At 45.6% G+C, this 20647-nt stretch overlaps 1 protein-coding gene across 3 annotated transcripts in view; it reads left to right on the top strand.

Moving 5' to 3' along the window:
• LOC124190669 (BAI1-associated protein 3-like) overlaps positions 1-20647 on the top strand; it is a 27140-nt gene continuing 6493 nt past the window's right edge. Inside the window, exons 1-17 of one of the 3 annotated variants that reach the window (XM_046583487.1) lie at positions 1-131; positions 703-992; positions 1053-1147; positions 1447-1779; positions 9511-9676; positions 12047-12217; positions 14011-14077; positions 14214-14745; positions 15328-15372; positions 15925-16081; positions 17960-18163; positions 18621-18973; positions 19077-19205; positions 19503-19619; positions 19736-19787; positions 20246-20412; positions 20523-20640. In XM_046583487.1, the coding sequence (XP_046439443.1) occupies positions 1637-1779; positions 9511-9676; positions 12047-12217; positions 14011-14077; positions 14214-14745; positions 15328-15372; positions 15925-16081; positions 17960-18163; positions 18621-18973; positions 19077-19205; positions 19503-19619; positions 19736-19787; positions 20246-20412; positions 20523-20640 (2421 nt within the window). In that variant the 5' untranslated portion in view covers positions 1-131; positions 703-992; positions 1053-1147; positions 1447-1636. Of the gene's footprint in view, positions 132-702; positions 993-1052; positions 1148-1446; positions 1783-3268; positions 4139-9510; positions 9677-12046; positions 12218-14010; positions 14078-14213; positions 14746-15327; positions 15373-15924; positions 16082-17959; positions 18164-18620; positions 18974-19076; positions 19206-19502; positions 19620-19735; positions 19788-20245; positions 20413-20522; positions 20641-20647 lie in introns of those variants that run through there. The other 2 variants (XM_046583486.1, XM_046583485.1) reach the window with 2 other exon arrangements.

Consider the following 20647-nt stretch of genomic DNA (forward strand, 5'->3'; position numbering starts at 1 on the left):
GTTACGTTACACCATGATTCAGTAATATTGAAAAGCTCGAATTCTACTTGACACCATGCTTAACACCAAGCTCGCCATGCTTGACACACACGTTGGAAGTTGGGGATGGGAATGGGACAAATACTAATGAAGTAAGTTTTAATCGCTGTGCTAAAACAAACATAACAATCAACTTGACCATGTGCCCTACCAACTAATAACCTAAACTAACCCAACCCTACTAATAACATGCTCATAAGCAAATATATCTACGAAATTTTTTTGGGTTACCTACCCAAGTGTTGCATAGTGTGCAAACTATAATAAAACCACACCGAAGAAAGGAGAAACTTAACATTTTTCAATCCCAAGAGTGAGTGAGAATCATTTTCAATAATATTTTGTGTTAAAACGTAACTAAAAAATGTTATTGGTATTGCTGTACTGAAGTACTGCCATGTCATAAGTAAATGGATTAAATCTACAGAGAGCAACTTCAACAAGATTATTAGTTTCAACTATTAAATTTTAAAAAGAAAAGTTATCAATAATTTTCAGAATTTCGAAGCCATTCACTCATGCCCCTTATGAACTCGACCCTAGAACACACCCACCTCATATTTCTGACATATTTTTAGCTCACCCACGGATATTGTTAGCTTTTTCTTGCCAAAATCTATTCTCGTAATACTAGTTTCGACATTTTCTTGATCTTGCTACTAGGGTGTTTGTGAGTCTTACTGGAATTGGCCTCTCAAAGACCTTTGCTCATCTAGTTTTGAGGTTGTTAGCCCTGAAATGAACCAAAGCATACAATTGCGCGCCGTGAGTCAGAAGGGACTCATCAGAACTGAACCACATAACTTCTACCTCTTGAGATGCTGCATAGTGCAGGGAACTCGAAGACCCCGACAACAGCCTTTCCAATTATTTCCTCCACTCACGGGTTGCGCGGGCGTCTTGATATTTATATTTGCTGCTAGGCAGTTCTCCTCAGTTGACAACCTATTGAAGTATTCACCACATTATGTGTTGAAAAAATTTCCTTGTTACTGTTTCTATTTTTATTATAGGTGAACTTCATCATTCATCTTTTCATTACAATGACGTTGAAAGGTGCATCAGGAGCAGCGTCAGTGCCTTCTAGAATTTTTCGTAATAGTCAAAGGTATTAAGTAAAAAAAAAGTTGTGTGTTGATCCAATCTGCTTCGCTTGTGATGGCGGAGTTTCAGCCAAGAATGGCAGGTTCCGAAAGCATTTTCATGTTACCGCTGCCGGATTCCGGCCGGCTGCAGTGATCAACTCGTCCCCTGCTGATCGAGTTCCTGGTTATCTTTATTTTTTGTTGTTGTTTTCCCTCCTATCGTGACACGTGAATGTATACTTACGCTTTTGCGTATCTTTATGGAAAAATGTCTTATTCTATCAATTCGGTGTGTCTTACTTTCCCTTTTTGGTTTTTACAGTAGGCGTACAGTTGCAGCCGAGGATGAAGCATCGTCCACCACATGGGACCGAATTATGCTTAGATGCAACCAGGCCGCCCCGATAACGTCTGGCACGAGAACAGTCCGTGTCAATGCAACGGTGTATAAGCTGCATAATATCGACCGCGATAAAACGATAGCTGTTATTGGTATAGACTAGCTAGTCGTGATGAGAAAGGGTGAGAGAGATACCACGTGCCTCGATTGCTCCCCCTTTTGTGGCCAGACGGCGGTTAATTTACCTTTACCACGCTCCTCACTCCATCACCGAGGAACGGACATGGATGTTTCTCAGTCGCTGGAACGCATCAGGTAGTTGTGACATTTTTTTCTCTTTATTTCCTGGTCGTATCAGAATATTCGTTAACAAATTGAGTAGCTGATGAGACTCTGTGAGTTTATTCATGCAAAACACACTCTGTGTTGGGTCGGAGGGCGCGGCTCACTTTATTTATTCAAGTGTTACTATATTAAAAGAGTGTGGCAGTTATGATTGCACCAAAACTAGGCTAGACAGTTTATTACCTAGCCCGTCATATTCTGGCTGGCTCTTAATTATGCATACTGTTTTGCATAAAAGATGGCGAACCGCTTTGCCGTCTTCCTAGAAAATAGTTAACTTTAACTCCGATCTCATCGCCGGTTAACCGTTTTTTACAGTCTTTTTTGTTGCGTGTTTCGCCCAGTGACGTAAGAATATCTTTTTGTTAAGCTTCAATCAAAAGTGTTACTTTTTTTTCGCGCCACCATAACTTCCTTTCTAGCAGATCAGCTGCTGATTTCAGTTGTGGGTCCCGAATCCGCCACGCATTCAAAAAAATGAGATGAAAAGAAATAACAGTTTTCTAGCGTTGTGTTCGGCTCTTTTTTGGGGGGGTTGCTCATGGGAACTGATGCAGGCCCTTCGGAAATGAATTCCGCCTCTGCTATCTGTTTCCTGCGCTCCTGCTTACTCTGCGGCAACCGTTGTCTGAGACATGATGCGGGGAAAAGGGCACTGTGTGTGGCGGCTGCCGGCACATAGGTATAAAGGTGAAGCATGATAAATAATTTCCGATTCCGAGATGGAAGAGAGACTTTTTTTTCCTCTTTCTGGCCGGTTGTGTTCCTCTCGAGAGACTCTCTCCCAAAAGATAGTCGGCGGCTGTCGTCACGTCGACTATGTCACAAACTTCCCAATCGCTCTGACTCTCTGTGAGTCGAGGGCATTTCCTATTCCGTAAGCTCGCAAGATAGCGCTCTATTGTGGCATTCGGTTCCTAGTGACCATGTCTCACCTCATTAATGACATGACCGCCCCATCGTCCCGTTATCGTCCAATGGGCGACATTCGTGGACGGCTTCGTTGTTCATTTGCCGGGACTATGTCCAAGTGAGGAAGGGACTGCCACGGTACAGCGCTTCTATTTCTTTGTAAAAGTGTGCGTGATTGTCTGGTACTTAACCTTTGACTTTTGTTCACGCAACCGAATCGGGTAACATGTCAATTCCTTTGTATACTCTGCCGCGCTTCTGTCATGGTTGTTGTTTTTTGTTTTGTTTCTTTCTTTTTCGTACGATACTTCTTCTTCTACGTCATTGTGATGGAACGCTCGGGGTGTCGTTAAGACAATCCAAACCAAAAAATCGAGTTATTTTTTTTTTCTTGAAATTTGTTTTCGAGTGCGTTATTCTAGTCGCACTTCTGATGCGTAATAATTTTTCAAAAAACAGAATTCAGCGCCGACGCGTTGCGGGCTGGTCCCCATTTCCCCGGTTATGCGTCTCTTCGTGTGCGCCTCGACTTGTATAGGCGGCGGCTATACCCCTGCGGCGTTGTTTCACGGAACACACATGCGTGCACGCTGAAACCCGCATCTCTCTGTATCTCTCCAGCTCCTTCTTTCTGCGCCACTCCGCCTCGCCGTCCCCCTTTATAGGTGGGAAAAAGCAAAGGTAGATGGATCCGGTCGACCAGTCCGTTGACGTCTTTATTGCAGTGCGGAGCTCTCGCCTTCCATCAGACTCGATTTGACTCCGATGGCAAGAAGCTGAAAGATTTTGTTGTTGTTGTTGTTGTTGTTGTTGAAACGAAAACAATTTTTGAAAGAGAAAAAGTTGTCACGAAGATGAGTTTTTTCAACACCCTGCAACAGTACGTGTCCAACTCGGTGGCCAGTTTGAACATTTCCCCGCGACGGTTCTCTAGAGACAATGAGGAAAAGGCGGGATCGTCTGGTGACAATCCGATCCTGCCGCCGCCTCATCCGCCGCCGTTGACGATGAAAATGCCAGTGCCGACCATGAGCCGTGAAGCCGGAAGTAGGTCTCCCAGTACCGTCCACCGCTCGTCGGCTCACCTCCTCCAGGAGCGATCCAAGTCGCTTAAAGCTGTTTCGTCACAGTCACAGCCGCCGTCGCCGAGGAAAGCTGTTGGTGGACGGACTGCTTCGCTCAAAGAGTCATCGACCCTATCGATTACGGTGCCGACTGCATCCGGTAGCGGAGGAGGGCCCATCTCGCCATCTTCATCGACGGCTCCGACATCGGCGGCCGTTCACTCGTCATCGCCGGTCTTGTCACCTCATCACACGACGGGCAAGCGACGCGAACCCAAACTTTTGCCAACTTTTGCTCTGCTCGAAGGCACCCGCCGCACTTCTTGGCCACAATTTGCCATCACCGGTTCTGGGTAAAAAAAAACAAACAGAAAATCAAAGCAAACAAGCGAAACTTTTATCTCTCGGTTGTACAAATTCAACAAACAAAGTTGAACTTTTTAACGACTGACTTTCCATTAAATAATTTCCCTTGCCTTGCTAGTGTAATAATCTCCGCTACGTTCCATTTCGAATAGTTCCGCTTTCATAGCGTATAATAGTTCTTTCTTTTCTCTCTCCACCCCTTGTCGTGCACACACACACACATATATAGTCTTTGTTGTATCGGGCAGCAGAGAGCTCGGGTTCTGTGTGCATCTTTTGTCGTCGTCAAATGATGGAACTGCTCTTTCTCTTGCCTCGTTCTTCTCGCTTTCATTTTCTCCATCGATCGCTTATTGCCGGGCTGTGTTCGGCTTGAGCTTTCCTTGCAGAAATTCTAGCTTACTTCAAATGAGCCCTCTCTCTCTCTCTCGCCTTGTGTTCAGTCAGTGATGAAGAGATTACAAAGTCCTAAGGTGTAATACAAGCTCTGTACTGGGATGGAGGGCTGGGCTGGTGGCGGCGTAGGTGAAAGAGAACAGGAGGCCGATGAGCGAATAGGACGGGGGATCCAGGAGAAAATTCATTAAAACGGATCGCTAGTCTTACAGGGGAAAGTCTTTAGATGTCAAAACAGGGTCATCTACAAGGGGAAATGACGTGCTGATTTTATTGCTTTGCCATCCTGTCGACCCAGGTGATCAATACGCGGATCAATAGGAAAATGAAGTTGAAAATCATGGGAGAACAGCATGGGGGGGGGGGGGATCGTGCAGAAAAAGGGTGGGGAGACTAGTGGTCCAAATGATGAGCGTTTAATGAAATCACATATTCCGACAGGCGACCTTTAGGAGATCGCCGAGTTCGAGTCGCTGTTATTCGTTATTCCGTTCCTATGCTACGTCCAAGTATTGAACACTTGCCGAGCCATCCCGTGGCCCACGACCGCAGAAATATACCTGTTTTTCCATCCCATCCTGCAATGTATATCGAGAAAAGCTCTTTGGGACGAAAGCATCTGTAATGCGCTTGCGAACCTCTCTCGTCCGATTGGATTACGTGGGGAAAAAAGGATCTCTCTGTATGATGATGATAAAGTGCTACATAGTCGGACAGACACTCTACTGAATATATTGTACCGGGAACTAAGAACAAAGAAGAAAAAAAAAATCCCACTATCGAAAACACACATACGGATCTATTAGCGAGCAATGGTTTTTACCCCCCTGCAGAGCCCAGCTTGATGTCGCTCTCATCTCGGAAATGGATTCAAGTTTGATTCCTTTAAGAGGGGCCATGACTGCCATGCAAAAGTGACAATCGATCCGCTGATGCTCTTTCAATGGAAATGAGAGTTCCAACTGAATGGAATAAATAGGCTCTAAGGACATAGAAGAATAATCTTTTCATAAAGGATAATATTCATATTTTGTTATAGCCTGTTTTTCCTCATTTTTCTTATTCCTTCTAAGAATATTATGCCCATGGCTTGGTGGGGTTTATCCTCCCTTTTATATAATCCCCATGTCAAACAATATGCTGATCCCACTTGCATCATCCTTTCGGGATTTACCGTTTTCTTTCCCAGTCTTTTATGTTACAGACTCCCGATCCAACTTGTTATAGCTTGGCCTCTTAGCCCCCCCCCCCCCCTGGTTCCGTAACGACGGCCGTGTTGTCGCTGCTTTGATTGGAATTTGACCAAGTTGGGTGGTACTCGCTGTCGTCAGCCTCGGTAGATCGTTGTATCGACTAAATAGAATTGCCTTTCTGGCACGTTGACGGTGTGTTAGACCATATGAAAGTGAGGGGGGAAGCGAAAAGAAAAGTATAAAAGTGTTACCATACGTAGCAGCAGTATCACTGCCTTTGCTGGCTTGGCTCTATAATAATAATACGAGTAATCCCAAAACGATCGACGGTGTGGGATAACAAGCATCACTGTTCCTCCCGGAGTGGAAATATAGTCCCACAAAAGGCGAACGGACGGTATTCCCTGATGGCTTTTATGTTCTACGTACTGTTCTCGTCTCACATACAGTCATTTTCTATTTCCCCTAATCTTGAGTGGGATTCCCGAGAGCCAAGTTACAGATCGTGCCGCTAATATCCCACTTCTAAATCAAAGACGAAAAAGAAAAACGACAACTGCAACTATTATTATGTAAGCTCGCTCCGACTAGTCTTGCACTTTACTTTAAGTTATGATTAATGATTAACAGTGCGCCGCGTACGTGTTTTCACTTCTCCCGACTGGGTCCGAATTTATTTATTTTTGCTTGGTGAACGTTATCGGATGATAATTGGCACACACTAGCGGAGTTTTTAATGGCGTAGTCGTCGTAAATTTTCCAGGCCACTGGAAAAGGGGAGGAGGTGTTCCCGGGTGCGCCATTGGGCGTCGATCGACCCAGCATGCGGCCTGGCCAGACTTTAAATTAACTCTGCCGTGTCAAAACTTCGTAAAAAGAGAGAGGGGGGGGGGGAGCGAGAAAAAAAAAGAAAAATTGGATTTGAATATTACCGAGGTGAAAGCCACCGTATATCAAAACCGTAAGGTGTTTTTATTATTTATTTTTTCCGACCGCCAACTTAAATTGTAAAAAAAAAGAAACATGAAACAACACAAAATAAATAAAAAGTACCGAGTCGAATGGAAAACTAACTTTCCGAGCTAAAGTTTGTCTAGTACTTCCAGGAGTCATGAAGAAAGAACGGTGGGGGCATCGATCTCGAGCTTGACTGCTGGTCAGCGGAACTGACTGTACATTATAAAGAAGTCGACCACTTTTCTGTTTGTTTTCCTTCTTTTTCTCGCCCTTTTTTTTCTCCTCTGCCTCTGTAGAGCTCAAGTGTTGCGCCATTCATCATTCTTTCAGCTACGGCGTTGATGGCCTTCATACTCGGCCCAGTCCAGTTGAAAGAGAAGTTAGACTCCGAGCTAACTAGCTATAGCTTTAGCTGCTTCACGGGGCTATACGACCGCCAAGTATATACAGTCGATGACCAGCACCGCGGGAATCGTCCAGCCATATATTTTCCGTGTCCAGTTGTGAACCAGGAGCACTATATCTCGTTGGTGGAACCTTTTTGCGTCGAGCAAGTCCTGCCAGCGCAAAAAAAAGGCCTCGTCGTTGGTCCTGAAGTTGCCATTTGCCAATCCCGCTGTGGCTTTCGTAATGAATCAGGTGGTTCGGCTCGTGGTCGTTTATGAGTCCGCCAAAGAAAGAGGTAGAACGAAGTACTTTAGTCGTCAACTGAGCGGGGCCCCCTAGTACAGTAATAGTATAGATTCAAAAGAAATAAAAACAAAAAGGGAGGAAAGCAATTGAGTGAGCATGTCGGGAGAAAGAAAAGTAGAACAATGAGGAAATAATAATAATAAAAAAAAAACTGCGCCCACCATAAAGAAATGTACATATAAAGTCATGGGGAATAAAAAAGAAAAGAGGTCTAACTGACTCTCATGAAAGTTGAAACAGTCGATAGTGTCAGGTTTCACGAGGGCCACGACTTCATGGAGACCCAGTCGGTCGATAGACGTACGTGACTGTATCATGACCTTATATCTGGTGAGTTGAATGTAAATGTTTGCCAGAGTTCCCGTGTCTTTCTGAATTGACTCGACTGCCATTAGTGAACACTTGTCCGCGCTTGTCTTTATTTCAACAAATTGCAAGAAGGTCTATCAGCTTTTCAAGGGTGACTTTTGTTTGTTTTGCTTCTGTTTTGAATTTTTGTTTTCTCTATGCTTTCACTCCGCCTGTTCCACTGCGCCAACTTGGGATATTAAGTTAGTTCCGCCTAGACTTGCAAATTCAATGATCTAATTAAAATCCCATGCCGTAAGAAGAGATGCTGGATGAGACTTGACGGGATGCGATCTATTATTGGGTGTTGTTAGTGTGCGTGGGTCGTGTGTGTGCTTGTGTGTGTTTATTTGTGTTCCTCCTCGAAACACGATCAAATGTTGAGCAGCCAAAACTCAATCTGCGTACGGAGCAGATGCAGAGTAGGAGCGTGGGTTTTGGCACAATAAAGAGTCTAAGCGAAAAAACTGTTGATTGAACTGAGCGGGTCGGGTCACACACGTCATCTGTGCTTGTGAAAAAAACCTCATTTCTAGTATAGTGTCCCGGCAGCATTGTTTGTTGCTACCAAACTTTTTTTTTTTTTTTAAATCCTATCAAAGCCTTTCTAGGGATCATGTCGATTCCTTTGAAAAATAATGGAGAACAGCCCGACCGTTGTTTATCCCATTTCTCTTGAAAGCAAGATGGCGATGACATCATTTTCAACTGTAAAAAACCAACAAACAAAACTGATTCGAATTGAAAGGTGACGCCTTGATGTGCTGCAGTAGGAAAGATTTGAAGATTTGATCTGAGCTTTTTTTTCCAAATGTGGGCAACAGGTTTTGACTTAATTTTCTTTGCGTGATAAATGTCGTCCAGCGCAATCCGTCCGAATACAATCACCGGGAACAATGGCGCAGTGACAAAACGACAATGCAGTGCCATATACTATACGTCTGGTAAAGAGAAAAGTACTCTTGCTATCATACATCCCCGATGGTGGCTAGATAAATAATTTAGTCTGCGTAGCTGTCCCATTTGCTAATGAAGCAGAACCAGCAGCCAGCAACTAAACTGTGTTCCGCACTGGTTGGTGGGTGGCAGTGGTACGGCGTCTCCTAGGCAACTTAACAAGCCCAGTGAATAGGAAACCATTTCCACTGCACCGCTGCGTTTTGACCTGGTGGCTTTTAATTATAATGACTCGTAAACTAAGTAGGGCCTCTCCTCTCGCTCCTTGCTGGCCCATCGCTTCCCCGTCCTTGCCGCAGGATTGGGATGCTACATTATGAAAATGGATGATATCTGATATTCCGCTACCGCCCTTACATACGGTGACGTGAATGCCATTCCATTTGTTATTTAATTATGGATTGGAGTAGCTCGAGCTTCTTCTTCCCCCCCCCACTTGTTTATTCAAATCACCGTCAGCTTTTGGCGTTCAACTTCGCCACAGCCGCCGGCTTCTTCAAGATCCTCCCAAGTACCACCGGCTTGAGTTGCAATTTCCCAATAGAATAGTGGAAATCTCTAGTGGTATCGATTTGAACGACTAGGCGGACTAGCCCTCATACTTTCCTTACAGACACGATCCCGTCCAGCTTATTCACATCGTTAGAAGGACTCAACTAAAGATTTTTTTTTCCCCCCATGTATAATGACCAGTCTTGTTCCTCATTATTTCCGGTAATTCAATCTGTATAACCATTTTTTTTTTTTTTTATTATTATTTCTTCCCTTTGGTGATTCATTATTTGATACCCCCGCGGCTGGACCGGTTGGAGCAGCGTACAAGAGTCGGACGGATCATTCTTCGAAAGCTACACGGCGCTGTGCTGGAAACAGGAAAACCGGCGACTTCAGGTTCTGCGAGAAGATGATCAACCGCTTGTTGCTCAGGCGACGGAAGGCGAGAGCCAGGCGAATTCCGCCCAGTTCATTTCATCCAAAGAGGTAAGCAACGGCCGCTACCACCGCCGCGTATATTACGAAAGATTTGATTTAGTATCTCTCTACGCGTTTCGTGTGTGAGCCATGATTATTGCATAGCGTTGGGGTTAGGCGGCCGACGGGCTGCCTATCCAGCAAAAGGGTTTTCGCGTGCCGCAAGCTCGTTTCACCCATGTTTTTCCATCCGTGAATACTACGGTGGAGGGGGGTATAGGTTGGATCAATAGATGTAGACGACTAAGGATTGATCATAAAAATCCTTCTTTGCTGGCCGTTGCCACCACGGATTTTCCCAACAGTTGTCACTGGTTTTGATTGTCGTTGCACCAAGATTTGGCAGTAGCCGAGTTGGATTCTCTCTTTACAACTTATATCCGCCGGGTATTAGCCGATTTTGAGTTCTCACTCCGTCCCGCCATCTCCATACGTATCATCTCTCTCGCTTGCCTGTGATCGATTTAATAACATCATTACAAAGGGAATTATGGAACGCACTCCGATGCTTACGTTAGAGTGTAGGGTGGGAGGGAGCAAGTATGCAAAGGCAGGGAGGAAGATGGCGCATTTGGCTCTTGTGCTTCGACAGGGAGCGACAGTTAAAGAGAAAGAGACTGATTGGCCCGTCGCTGGAGAGACACACAGAGAGAACAAGAAAGAAACGCCGAACTTTGTGCATTGAGGCCCGTGCTCAACTTCCCTTAGAAATCGGATCCCGAGCCCTATGACATCATCCCAGCTTCTTATTTCCTGTTCCTTGGGCTTCCACTTTTCCTCTCCGCTTTTTTTTTTTTATTCCACCCTTTGCATTCCCCCCCTCCCTTTTTGCATCCGCCATTGTCGGCCGAAAGGATTGTTACCGATCTGCTCGAATAAGACGACGAGGCTAATCTAGTGCATTGTACGTCTCATCTGCGTGGAGGCAGCATGCAGGAGCAGCCCGGCCAAAGAAACAAGAAAGCTGCCCGTTGACAAAGAGTTTCTTTTGAAGTGAGTCGCCTCGTCCGCCGTGATCCCTCCGTAGGATTCATAGTCTATCTGCTCTCCTCCGTCGAAATAATAATAAAAGCCGCTTTCCGTTTCCACATCCGTTAGCGGAATCCAATAGGGATATTTTTTAAGGTGTAAACGATCGCGGAGGATGCGCAATTTTTTCACAGATGGACGTACTGCACATATTGTACGCAGTCTGAACCGGCACTAATGAAATTAAAAGTCTCACTCACTCTCCAGAGAGAGAGGTGGGGTGGAGCAAAGTCCATCCAAACGGTTATTGTTCTTTCTATTCCGGTGGTCCTTGGGTCCATGGAGAAAGAAGCAAAAAGGCACAACTAGGACTCACTTGATGTCTCCCTGTGTGTGTGTGTGTGTCCTGCTGCTGCGGGAGAGTTTTTATTCAATTAGTTCTTGTATGCCTCGTTCGGCGCTTTTGATCTCGCGCATTCGGCGAGCGTTCTGTTTGGTTACGCTTAAAAGTTATCAGTCGCCGCTGTGCTCCATTCCGTTGGTCTTTCCTAGACGGGCGACGAAAGAGTGTCAAGTTCCGGAGGCCCTTATTTTCTTTCCCCAAAGGAATCTGGTCGATGCATCGGCCATCGCGAAGAAAAGACGAAGAAGATAGATAGTTCGAGTATCACATGGAACCAACCTGACCATCTAACCATGTCCCCCCCTCCCTTCCCATGCCAACGTTCTATACAAAGCAACATGTGCCGTTTCGATCGGGATTCGATCGGCGACCGCGTGTTTCCCAAATCCCATCGACAACATCCATACGAACGACCGTGCAAGTGCTGCATATACGTACGGCAGCTATTGCGATGTACTCCGGTAGGCACTGCAGGAGAAGAAAGACGAACTGAACAAGAAACGGAGGGGAGAGAAAAATGGAGAAGAAATCGAATGAAAATGGGCTTGACATGGCAGACGAGTAGCCTACATTAGTACTACAGCGACCTTTGGAGGTTGGAAAGGAGGGGGGGGGGGGGGGGAGGCAAGAGTAAAGGAGAGATGGTCGTATATGGAAATGTAATCAATGATGGAAATAGACGAGGCAAAAGAGAAAGTTGTTGTAATCTCATCTTGTCTCCAGACTTTCAATTTCGCCCTCTCTTCTTCTTCTCTTCTTTTCATTCTCAATTGAGTTTCAACGAGGGTAAAGACCAAGCAAGTACATAAGCAAGACCTATGTGTCCTACCCCCCCCCCCCCCCTACTACTCGTCCTGCTGGCGCGGTGTAGTAGTATGAAAGAAACATGAGAATCTCCTAACCATGTAACACAACAAATTTCGAAAAAGGAGCTAGCGAAAGACCCTGCTTTCCCTGTGTGTTTTCCGGCCTCTTTCTAATTGGATGTTTTATATGTCACGTTGCAGATGGAGCAGCTTTATGTCGAGGTGCTGTACACTATTCGCCACAAACTCGGAGCTCACTCCGCCAAGTATCCGCACCACTTCAAGGAGGATCTCGTTCATTACGCCCAAACGGCCTTTGGCGTCGGCCAAGAATATCACCGCAGGTGCAACGCCATCGCCAGCGAAGAGAAGGTAAACACGGAGTCACGGCGGTATGCTGCTGTATTATTATTACAAACTCTAGTGGAGCGCGCCCCGCAGCAAAGTGTGTCACCCATCGATTCGGTGTGAAAATGCGCACTGCGATCCCCCCCCTCCCCCTTCACACCTGGCGACACGACGACAACCACCACCGAGTCGATATGTAAAACATACAACAATAACATCACCAAGCCATATCCAGTAACATTAGCTGATACACTGTGTGTGTGTGTTTTTCCTCAGTCCGAGACCCTTTGCGTCTCCCATTCCAGGTGGCATGAGTTCATGGTTGGCTAAACTCTTTTGTTTTGGCCGGGGTAGGATTCCGAGGATCGATCAGGTGCCGTCGTGGAAGCGCAGCTGTTGTGCGGGCGTAGTATAGCATCTTATGAGAAATAGGAAACTTTTCCCTTCTTCGTAATATATAGAAGTATTTCCCCCTTTTCTTTGTGCGAATTCTGTTTCGATCGGATTTTTCGCTCAACTTGAAATGAAAAATGGGAAGCGGATAGCAGGCGGATGCCGAGGGAAAGAAAGAGAGAATGTAGAAATGGATAGAAAATCCAGAGAATCCGAACTTGAAGCAAAGTGAATGAAACGGGGAAAAAAAATCTTCATTTCAGTTGAGCTCCTCTAACTTTGCTCTAAAAGTGTTCGATATTGGCCAGTCGTCGTTCTTTTCAAACTATCGCAGATCGCATTACTATCTCAAATACGACTGGACGATGGGAAATATGAAAGGAAACGAGGAAAATACGTTTGCAATCCGACCGCATCCATTTCCAGTCGCCTATTATTCGACTTATTGTCCATCCATAATATCCCGATCCTGTCTCTCCTGGGTCAGAGGTTCCCGCTGTTCCGCCGCTGAGAATTTGGATTGAGACTGGCCCGTCACGGACAGCAGGTCTTCCTGAAATCCTATCGGGCCATATGTGTGACTTCCACGATGCTCAACAAAAGGAGGCCGATTGCATTGTTGTATACGTGTCGTGTTATTATTATACAACTCGCTGGTTGAAAGATTGGGCCAGTAAAGAAAGAATTCATCGAAGTACAGAATAAATCCATCCAGCCGGTGTGGATCTATACTGTCTATCTCTTCCCCCATCGCTTCTCCCGTAACGTCAAGTTGCTCAAGTGGCAACGAGGCAAATGCCAAGAAGAGTTGATATAGTAGAGATAGGAATAAAAAGAAAGTCTCTTACACTAGTGCCCCCCCCCTCTCTCTCTCTCCCATATATATAATGATGACACTTGACACGATTCACCATCTCACAGCGAGAAGCTTCATCATACCTTTCTGCCTTCCCCCCCCCCCCATCCCGCTCTATAGAGAGAGAGCTGGATTACTGTCGTGGAAATCATCAGCGACTCAGAAAGACGAAACGTGTTTCAAAGAATAACATTCGCCGTCAAAGACGACTGTAGATGAACCAAGCGACGATCCTTTTATTCCGACGGGTTCGCTTTTGTTTTCCAGCCAAACGCAATTTGCTTCCTCGTCGTTGTAGAGAACAAGATACGCAACTGCACAATGGCGTCGTGAAATAATAAAACACACACCAAAAAATACAGAGACGATGAATAACGGAGGAAGAAGGAAAGAGGCTTGGCCTTTAACTTGATTGTGTTGGGCAAGTGACTTTGGAATCGATCGAATTTCCCGCCGGATACATTCCGCCTTCTTTTTACAAAGTGTTTTTTTTTTGCACCTATCCCGCGGGATTGACTCTCTCTTTCACTTATTTATATCTCCAACTTTTGTGTTTGAAATATTTTAGCCTCCGATTGTTGTTCTCAACGTGACTGTTATCGAAGCTGAGGGCCTGGAAGCCAAGGATCCAAACGGTGAGTGTCGTTTCATCCATTTCAAATGAATCGAAAGCGGATCGTTGCCCAACTGACGTTGTTGTGTCATCCGTCGATAAGAGGGATTGTAAAGGATTCGATTTTTTCTATTTTATTTGGCTTTTGGTGATTACAGGATTTAGCGATCCGTACTGCATGTTGGGCATCCAACCGGGCTGTTGTTCCGGCAACCGAGGATCTGCTGATCAGTCGCCACAGCAGCTGATCCAGCCGCCACCAGACGTGACGGGCTCTAACGAGGAATTGACGTCTTCGCTGCCGTCGTCGTCGTCGTCGAATGACCAGCGACGCGACTCTTTGGTGGCCATGATGCCCGTCGAGAGACTGAAGAAGCATTCCAGCTTTCGTCTGAGTTTCAAGCGCAAAGATCCTGGTGTGGTGACGTCGAACGTTGTCATTTCTGCCGGCGGCAACGCCAATCAAATTGGACCTTCTAACCGATCGAGTCTCACCAACGCTTCCAGCAACACCATCAGCGTAATAGGCAGCAACAGCAGCAACAACAGCAACAGTTCGAGCAACAGCTGCATCATACACGGGCGGGAGCAGCGCGACAGCCTCCACGCCGCACTTCCGGCCAAGTTTATCCGGGCCACGTCTGTCAAAGGCGCCACGCTCAATCCCAAGTGGAATGAAAAATTCCGATTGTAAGTTCACAATTCCTCAATGGCGAAATTCATCGTCGGGTGGCGCAACAGAAAAATTGTCGGATTTTGTTGATTTAAATTTTTTAATGAAATTCTCATCGAGAAGGAAAACGACGAATCGATCCCTTTTGTGATTGACTTGTTCCGTCGTCAGCAGGCGAGTTTGATTAATTCCGTCGGGTTGAAGGATGGCACATGTAATACGTCCTCAAACTGACAAGACTCTAATAGCGCCGTACCATTGAGCTGAGCGGGTCGGTGTTTATGTCGAACCCGACTGACTCGACTCTGATGCTCGTGTCAAAACGACGAGAGCTGCTTTTTATTTAACCCCCGTTAATTACATGTCGAGAATGAAGTGGTTCTCAACTTTCGCCTCGTTCCTCATCCAACCCCAACGTTTGGAGAGCAGAACAAATTTCCCTCTCCAAGTTTATTCCATTGGTATATTCCTCCCGGTTCGCCGGATCAAACCACCCTCGAACCTCAGGGCACTCGAGCGGTCCTTTTCAATCGAAAATGTTGAGATTTTTTTTTTATTTTTGCTCTTACGACTAACCACCGTTCGATTTTCTCTTTTAGTGATATTGACGACGTTTGCAGCGATACCCTGCACCTGGACATTTGGTGAGTTAATCATATCCATTTCTCCTTGTTATTATTATACAGCGTGTCTAGACACTACACTACACTTGTGGCCCCACGGTAATAGCTGGGCGATGAATGGAGGTGCTGGGTTCGTCGACATCGCGTACTCGCAACCTGACCGCCGAAAGAAAGTGGCTCAATAGCCCCAGCAACAACGCAGAAAGAGAGAGAGAGTCTAATAGAGACGACGACTACGACAGTCAGCAGCAATTGATATTTCGCATGTTGTTTTTCTTTTGCGACGCACGAGTTGATATTGTATATATCAGGGCGCCCTCAGCGCCCCGCGTTGCTAATATATTCAGATGAGCTGCGATTTGATATGTGGGTCTCGTTTGCGAAATTAGATTTGATGTACCGCCGCGGGTCCCATTTTTATTAGGACCCAATTTCATCGGGGGAAAAGAAAACGAGGGAAATAAATAAAAAAATCTAAACAAGCAGATTGGAATTATGTTGAACCGTTTCCAGGAATATTATCGATCGATTTTATTTATTTTGTGTTGTTGTTGTTGTTGCCCCTTACTCCAGGGATCACGACGACGAGTATTCGGTGCTGGATGCCGTCAGCAAATTGAACGAAGTCCGCGGAGTCAAGGGTCTTGGCCGTTTCTTCAAGCAGATCGCCCAGTCAGCCCGATCGGGAACTCAGGACGATTTCCTCGGCTGCGTCAACATTCCACTTCAGGTAATTTATGTCATTTCAGAAATTGCTTGATTGTGCCAATTCGCATTATTCGGCGCCATCGTGTACACATTTCGATTGGCCAGACTTGGCAAAGTGGAGGGAGACATTTTATACCCAACAAGTGAGAGGAAGCGTCTATAGCGCAATCGATGAGATGGATCGATCGTACCGTACAAGGCGAAAGAAGATAGTAGAGGGATCGCGTTTGACTATGGGCGAGGTTCCCCCCCTCTCCGTTGGCGTATAACAAAAAAGAAGGAGGGAACCGATTAGGCAGCAGCAATTGAAAGCTATTGAAGCTAGACTCTCATTTAAAATGTAATAGTTGATACGGTTGTGTCACCCCAGTTAACAAAAAATAGATTCCACGCATTCCGGTTAGCCTCTTTATCAACGCCGATCGCATCCTAGCTCGTTCGTGTGCGTCATGAATTTCATGATTGCAACGACGGACCTTTTTTCTCTCCCCTTTTCGGGAGGTTTTTGCAACCTTCGAGGCATATTCCTTGGCTGTTGCCGGAGCATAAGAAGAAAAAAGAAGAGAGACAAGTTCACAACAGCAAATAGGATCGCGCCCTATACACACACAAAAAAAGGGAGAATTGAGGGAAAGATGGAGCGAATAAAAGGAGGATTTGTTGTGCGGAGACCCTGAAGCTTTAGTATATAGTCCTTCTTTGTTCAATTTGGTTTTTTCAGGGAAGAGCTTTAAATTCTTTTTCTTTTCTCCTCCTATTCCGTCTTTTCTTTTAATGATGATTCTTTTTCAATCAACCAGCTTTTCCACTTTTTTTTTTATTTTTTGAATAGTCCATATCCTCCTCCTGTCCTACCCACTTTTTCTTCTTTCGCAACGCTTTCAAAAGAGGGCAAAGGCTAAAAGCTAAAAGCTAAAAAAGAGGAAGCCAGAAGGGAGAGACCATCCAGAGTTGTCAATTCTTCCTCGAAAAAAACCTTCTTCCCATTTTTTTTTTAATTTTTCCTTCCTTATTTTGATTTTATACTATACTATACTATACATTCATCGCGGAGGGCAGTCCGGAGACACTCTGACGCGATTGGGCCGGGTTCGTTTGAAGTCGTGACGGGGCGTCGCTCGGGGAGTGTGGAATATACGTAGTATACCGTACGTTTTTCGAGCACTATGTACACACATACACACACAGACAAGCGCACACTCTCGTCACTTTACTCGCTTCTCCGTCTGTTGTGTAGGAAACGCTCGATTGTTGCCTGGTTAAAACAACCCTACCAAAAGAAATCAATTAAGAATAGAAGTCTCGAGGCAAGGCGAAAACATGAGATCGATTTATTTATGAGGATATATATCGGAAACGAAAATAATAAGAAAAAAACAAAACAGCCCTCAATGTCGAAACTTATTACTCTGCCTGGATGAAATGAAAACAACGGCCCGGATAATATAGGAGAGAATATATACACTTTTCCATCTCGTCTATTATTCTTTTTTCGTGAGAGGGAGGTTTTTTTTTTTTTTTTAAACTAAATTTGTTTGTTTCTCGCTGCCTCGCAACCCAATCCATCAGCCAATCAGCAGTCCAAGTTTGGGGGGAGCAATTTATTTTGTTTAGCTGATTGATTACCTCGATTCACCTGGGCAACATAGCGATTACCCTGGCGGCTTGCGTAGGATCGCACAGGTGTATATAGACGCATATAGGATCTCGAGATTGATACAACGCGACTTTGATTGGTGTAACAAATCCTTTTGCTGATTGTTGTGGTACTATGCTACGTGATTAGTTGGTATCTTGTGTCGTCGTCGTGTGTCCTAGACTGTGCGAGGAGGTCTGTTTTCTGTTTTCATCGCTCCTGTGTTTGTCTCCGTTGCATGGATTTGGGCTGGCGACCGAGCAGGAAATCCCTTCAACGGGTGTTGAATGTTGGTACAAATTGGGCGGTCGCTCCCAGCGCTCCACCATCCAGGGCCGGATTCATCTCAAACTGTGGCTGTCGACACGCGAAGACCTGGGGACCAGCGAGGAGGACAATTGGACCGAGATCAAACAACAAGAGAAGCTCCACTGCGTGTTTATCGACTTTGAAGTCTCCCGTTTCAAGGTAAGCTGGACAACATTCATCAAAGTCACGTTTGGACTCGCTGGACATGGAAATTGGGAATAACCCTACCCCCTATAAAAAAGAGCAGGCGAATGATGAAGTTGTTTCTGTGTGTACATCACAAAACGAGATTGAATACCAAAAGATCTCGGCAACTGCCAAAGGATTGATCACAAATTCAGAGAGAGAGATGTAACTGGACCATTGACGACGTCCGTTAAAGTCAAGTTTTGCAACGTATGCAGGAAATGCCTACTAAGCCCATATATTCTGCTGCAGTGGGGGCTTGAGGCTGCGGATGTTTTATAATGCAGTTTGCTACTCGCCGGGTTCTCTGGGAAAAGAATCAAATATTCTTCTTCTTCTTCTGAACCGCCGAGAGCGCGTGAAAGATTGAATCGGTGGGACGTCCGTTTGATTCGATTGCAATTTATTTGTTTGTTGTTTGCTGTGACAGACTTCGCCGTCGCAATGGACGGGGGAATTGTCGCAAGCGGCCCTGACGATCCTGCACCAGCACGCCATTCAGGGCGACGTGACGGTGCTGCAGTCGAACGTCGTCCGATGGATCGCCTACGCCGGAAAACTGCCCGACAAGTCGCTTCACTTTTCGGTTCTCTACCGCATCCTCAACGAGCTGGACCACCAATGGTCCTCGTTTTCCATGGAGCCGCTCTCCCGCGAGGAGGAGGATGCCCTGGCCGAGTCCTTCACTGCCTTCATCGATTATTCGCTTTCTTGCCTCCGCAAGATTCGCTACCTATTCAGCCCCCGACTGTCCAATTCTTCGAAACTGGAATACCTCCTCAAGTACTACGTCGTAGAAAATAAGACTTAAGCTTTTCTCAGCTGTCCGTGTGAGCTGTGATATCATTTTTTTCTTTTGCATTGCGTGTGTCTCTTTTCTTTGTAGGTGTTTAATGCAGTTGGATGTCATGCGAGCCTTCCGGCGCTGCTGTCCTTTCCACAAGGAGATTCGCGGGGAGATTGTCGTCGCCATTCGTAAAGGTGCCGCCGAATGGTTCACATTCGAATTACAAAGGTATCAACTCGCCAATAACAAAAGACACGGTCGCCTTGAACGGCACGCGTGCATCTATTATACAGTTATACATCCCGCTGAGACTTTTATGGGTGACATCATCCAGCTGAGCGCGAGTCTCTTGATGGTCCTATCTTCTCCTCTCTTTTTATTTTTTCCTTCTTCTTCTTCTTCTTCTTTTAGTTCATTTTTCGGGAGATGCTTTTGAAAAAGAAAAAAGTGTGCTTCCTGAACAGTCTGGTAATCCAACACGTACTATAATAGATTGTCATCTTCCTCTCCTTTTTTTCTTGCCAGATGCGTGCCTAGCGACGCCAACCTTGTAACCACCATCAACGGATTGACGGTGCTGACCAATCGCGTTTACGCCGACTTGACGCGTTCACTCCAAATCTACGACGACGTGTTCCAAAGGTTTGAATAAATAAAACACACACACTCGAACGCAATCTCTCGCAACTATTTTCGATATCGACATTTCTCGTAATGCTCTTTTCTTTTTTATTTCTTTTTTTCTTTGGGTTTTGTAGAATCGGCAACGTTTCCTATTTCAACATCGTCTACAAGAGTCACATGAAAATGGTGAGCCTTTCCGTCGTCGAATATTTAGCAGATGGGGGTTGTGTTTTTCAATATGAAGAGAGAAACTGTCGAAGAGAAAGAGAGGATGCGGAATAAAGCTCGCCTCCTAACGATTGAATTGTTCTTCCAGAGGCTCTCTCACCTCTTGAGAATGTTTAATAGGCGCCCTCCCGTTGGATTCCAACGCTTCTCTTTCTCTCCCCCCGTCTTTTGTCTATTGATTCCCATTTTTTCCCCCTTTCTTTTTGGTTTGATGGGCTTTGATGCTCGGAAGCAAGATTCCACGGGGTGTTATATAGCCCATCCAATTTGGACTCCATTATTCCAAGTTTCTTGTTTTTTGGCGTTTTGATTTTTGAACATTCTTCTTCTCCCGCCACCGAATACGCTTTTCCACCCCACTTTCAACTGCCTTTTTTTTTTATTTTTATTTTTGTTTGTCTCTCCCTCCTTCGTAGATTACCCACGAGTTCAGTTCGCGCCTGGAGAGCATCCGCAGTCATTTCCCCAATGGCACCAACGGCCCCAGCATCAGCACGGACGGCGGCAACGGATCCGAGTTGGGCTCGGCTGAAAACGCCGCGCCCATTTTCGAGTTGAATATCGCTCTACAAGATTTGCAAAAGTAGGGCTAACCTCTGCCAGACTCTGGCTTGTGATTGCCTATTCACATGGTCAAAGGGAAATGGCGCAAGTGGACTGTCATTGTTTTATTTTTCTCTCTCTCTTACGTAGATTCCAAGATCACGTTCCGCCCGAGGAGTTGCCGCTCAGTCACCAAATGGCCGCCTTAAACTGCCACGACTGTTTCCGAGTCGTCTTGGAACAATGGCTCATCGTCGCCCGTTCCAAAGTAAGGC

The sequence above is a fragment of the Daphnia pulex genome, chromosome 3 (genome assembly GCF_021134715.1).
Source record: "Daphnia pulex isolate KAP4 chromosome 3, ASM2113471v1".
NCBI classification, from domain to species: Eukaryota; Metazoa; Arthropoda; class Branchiopoda; order Diplostraca; family Daphniidae; genus Daphnia; species Daphnia pulex.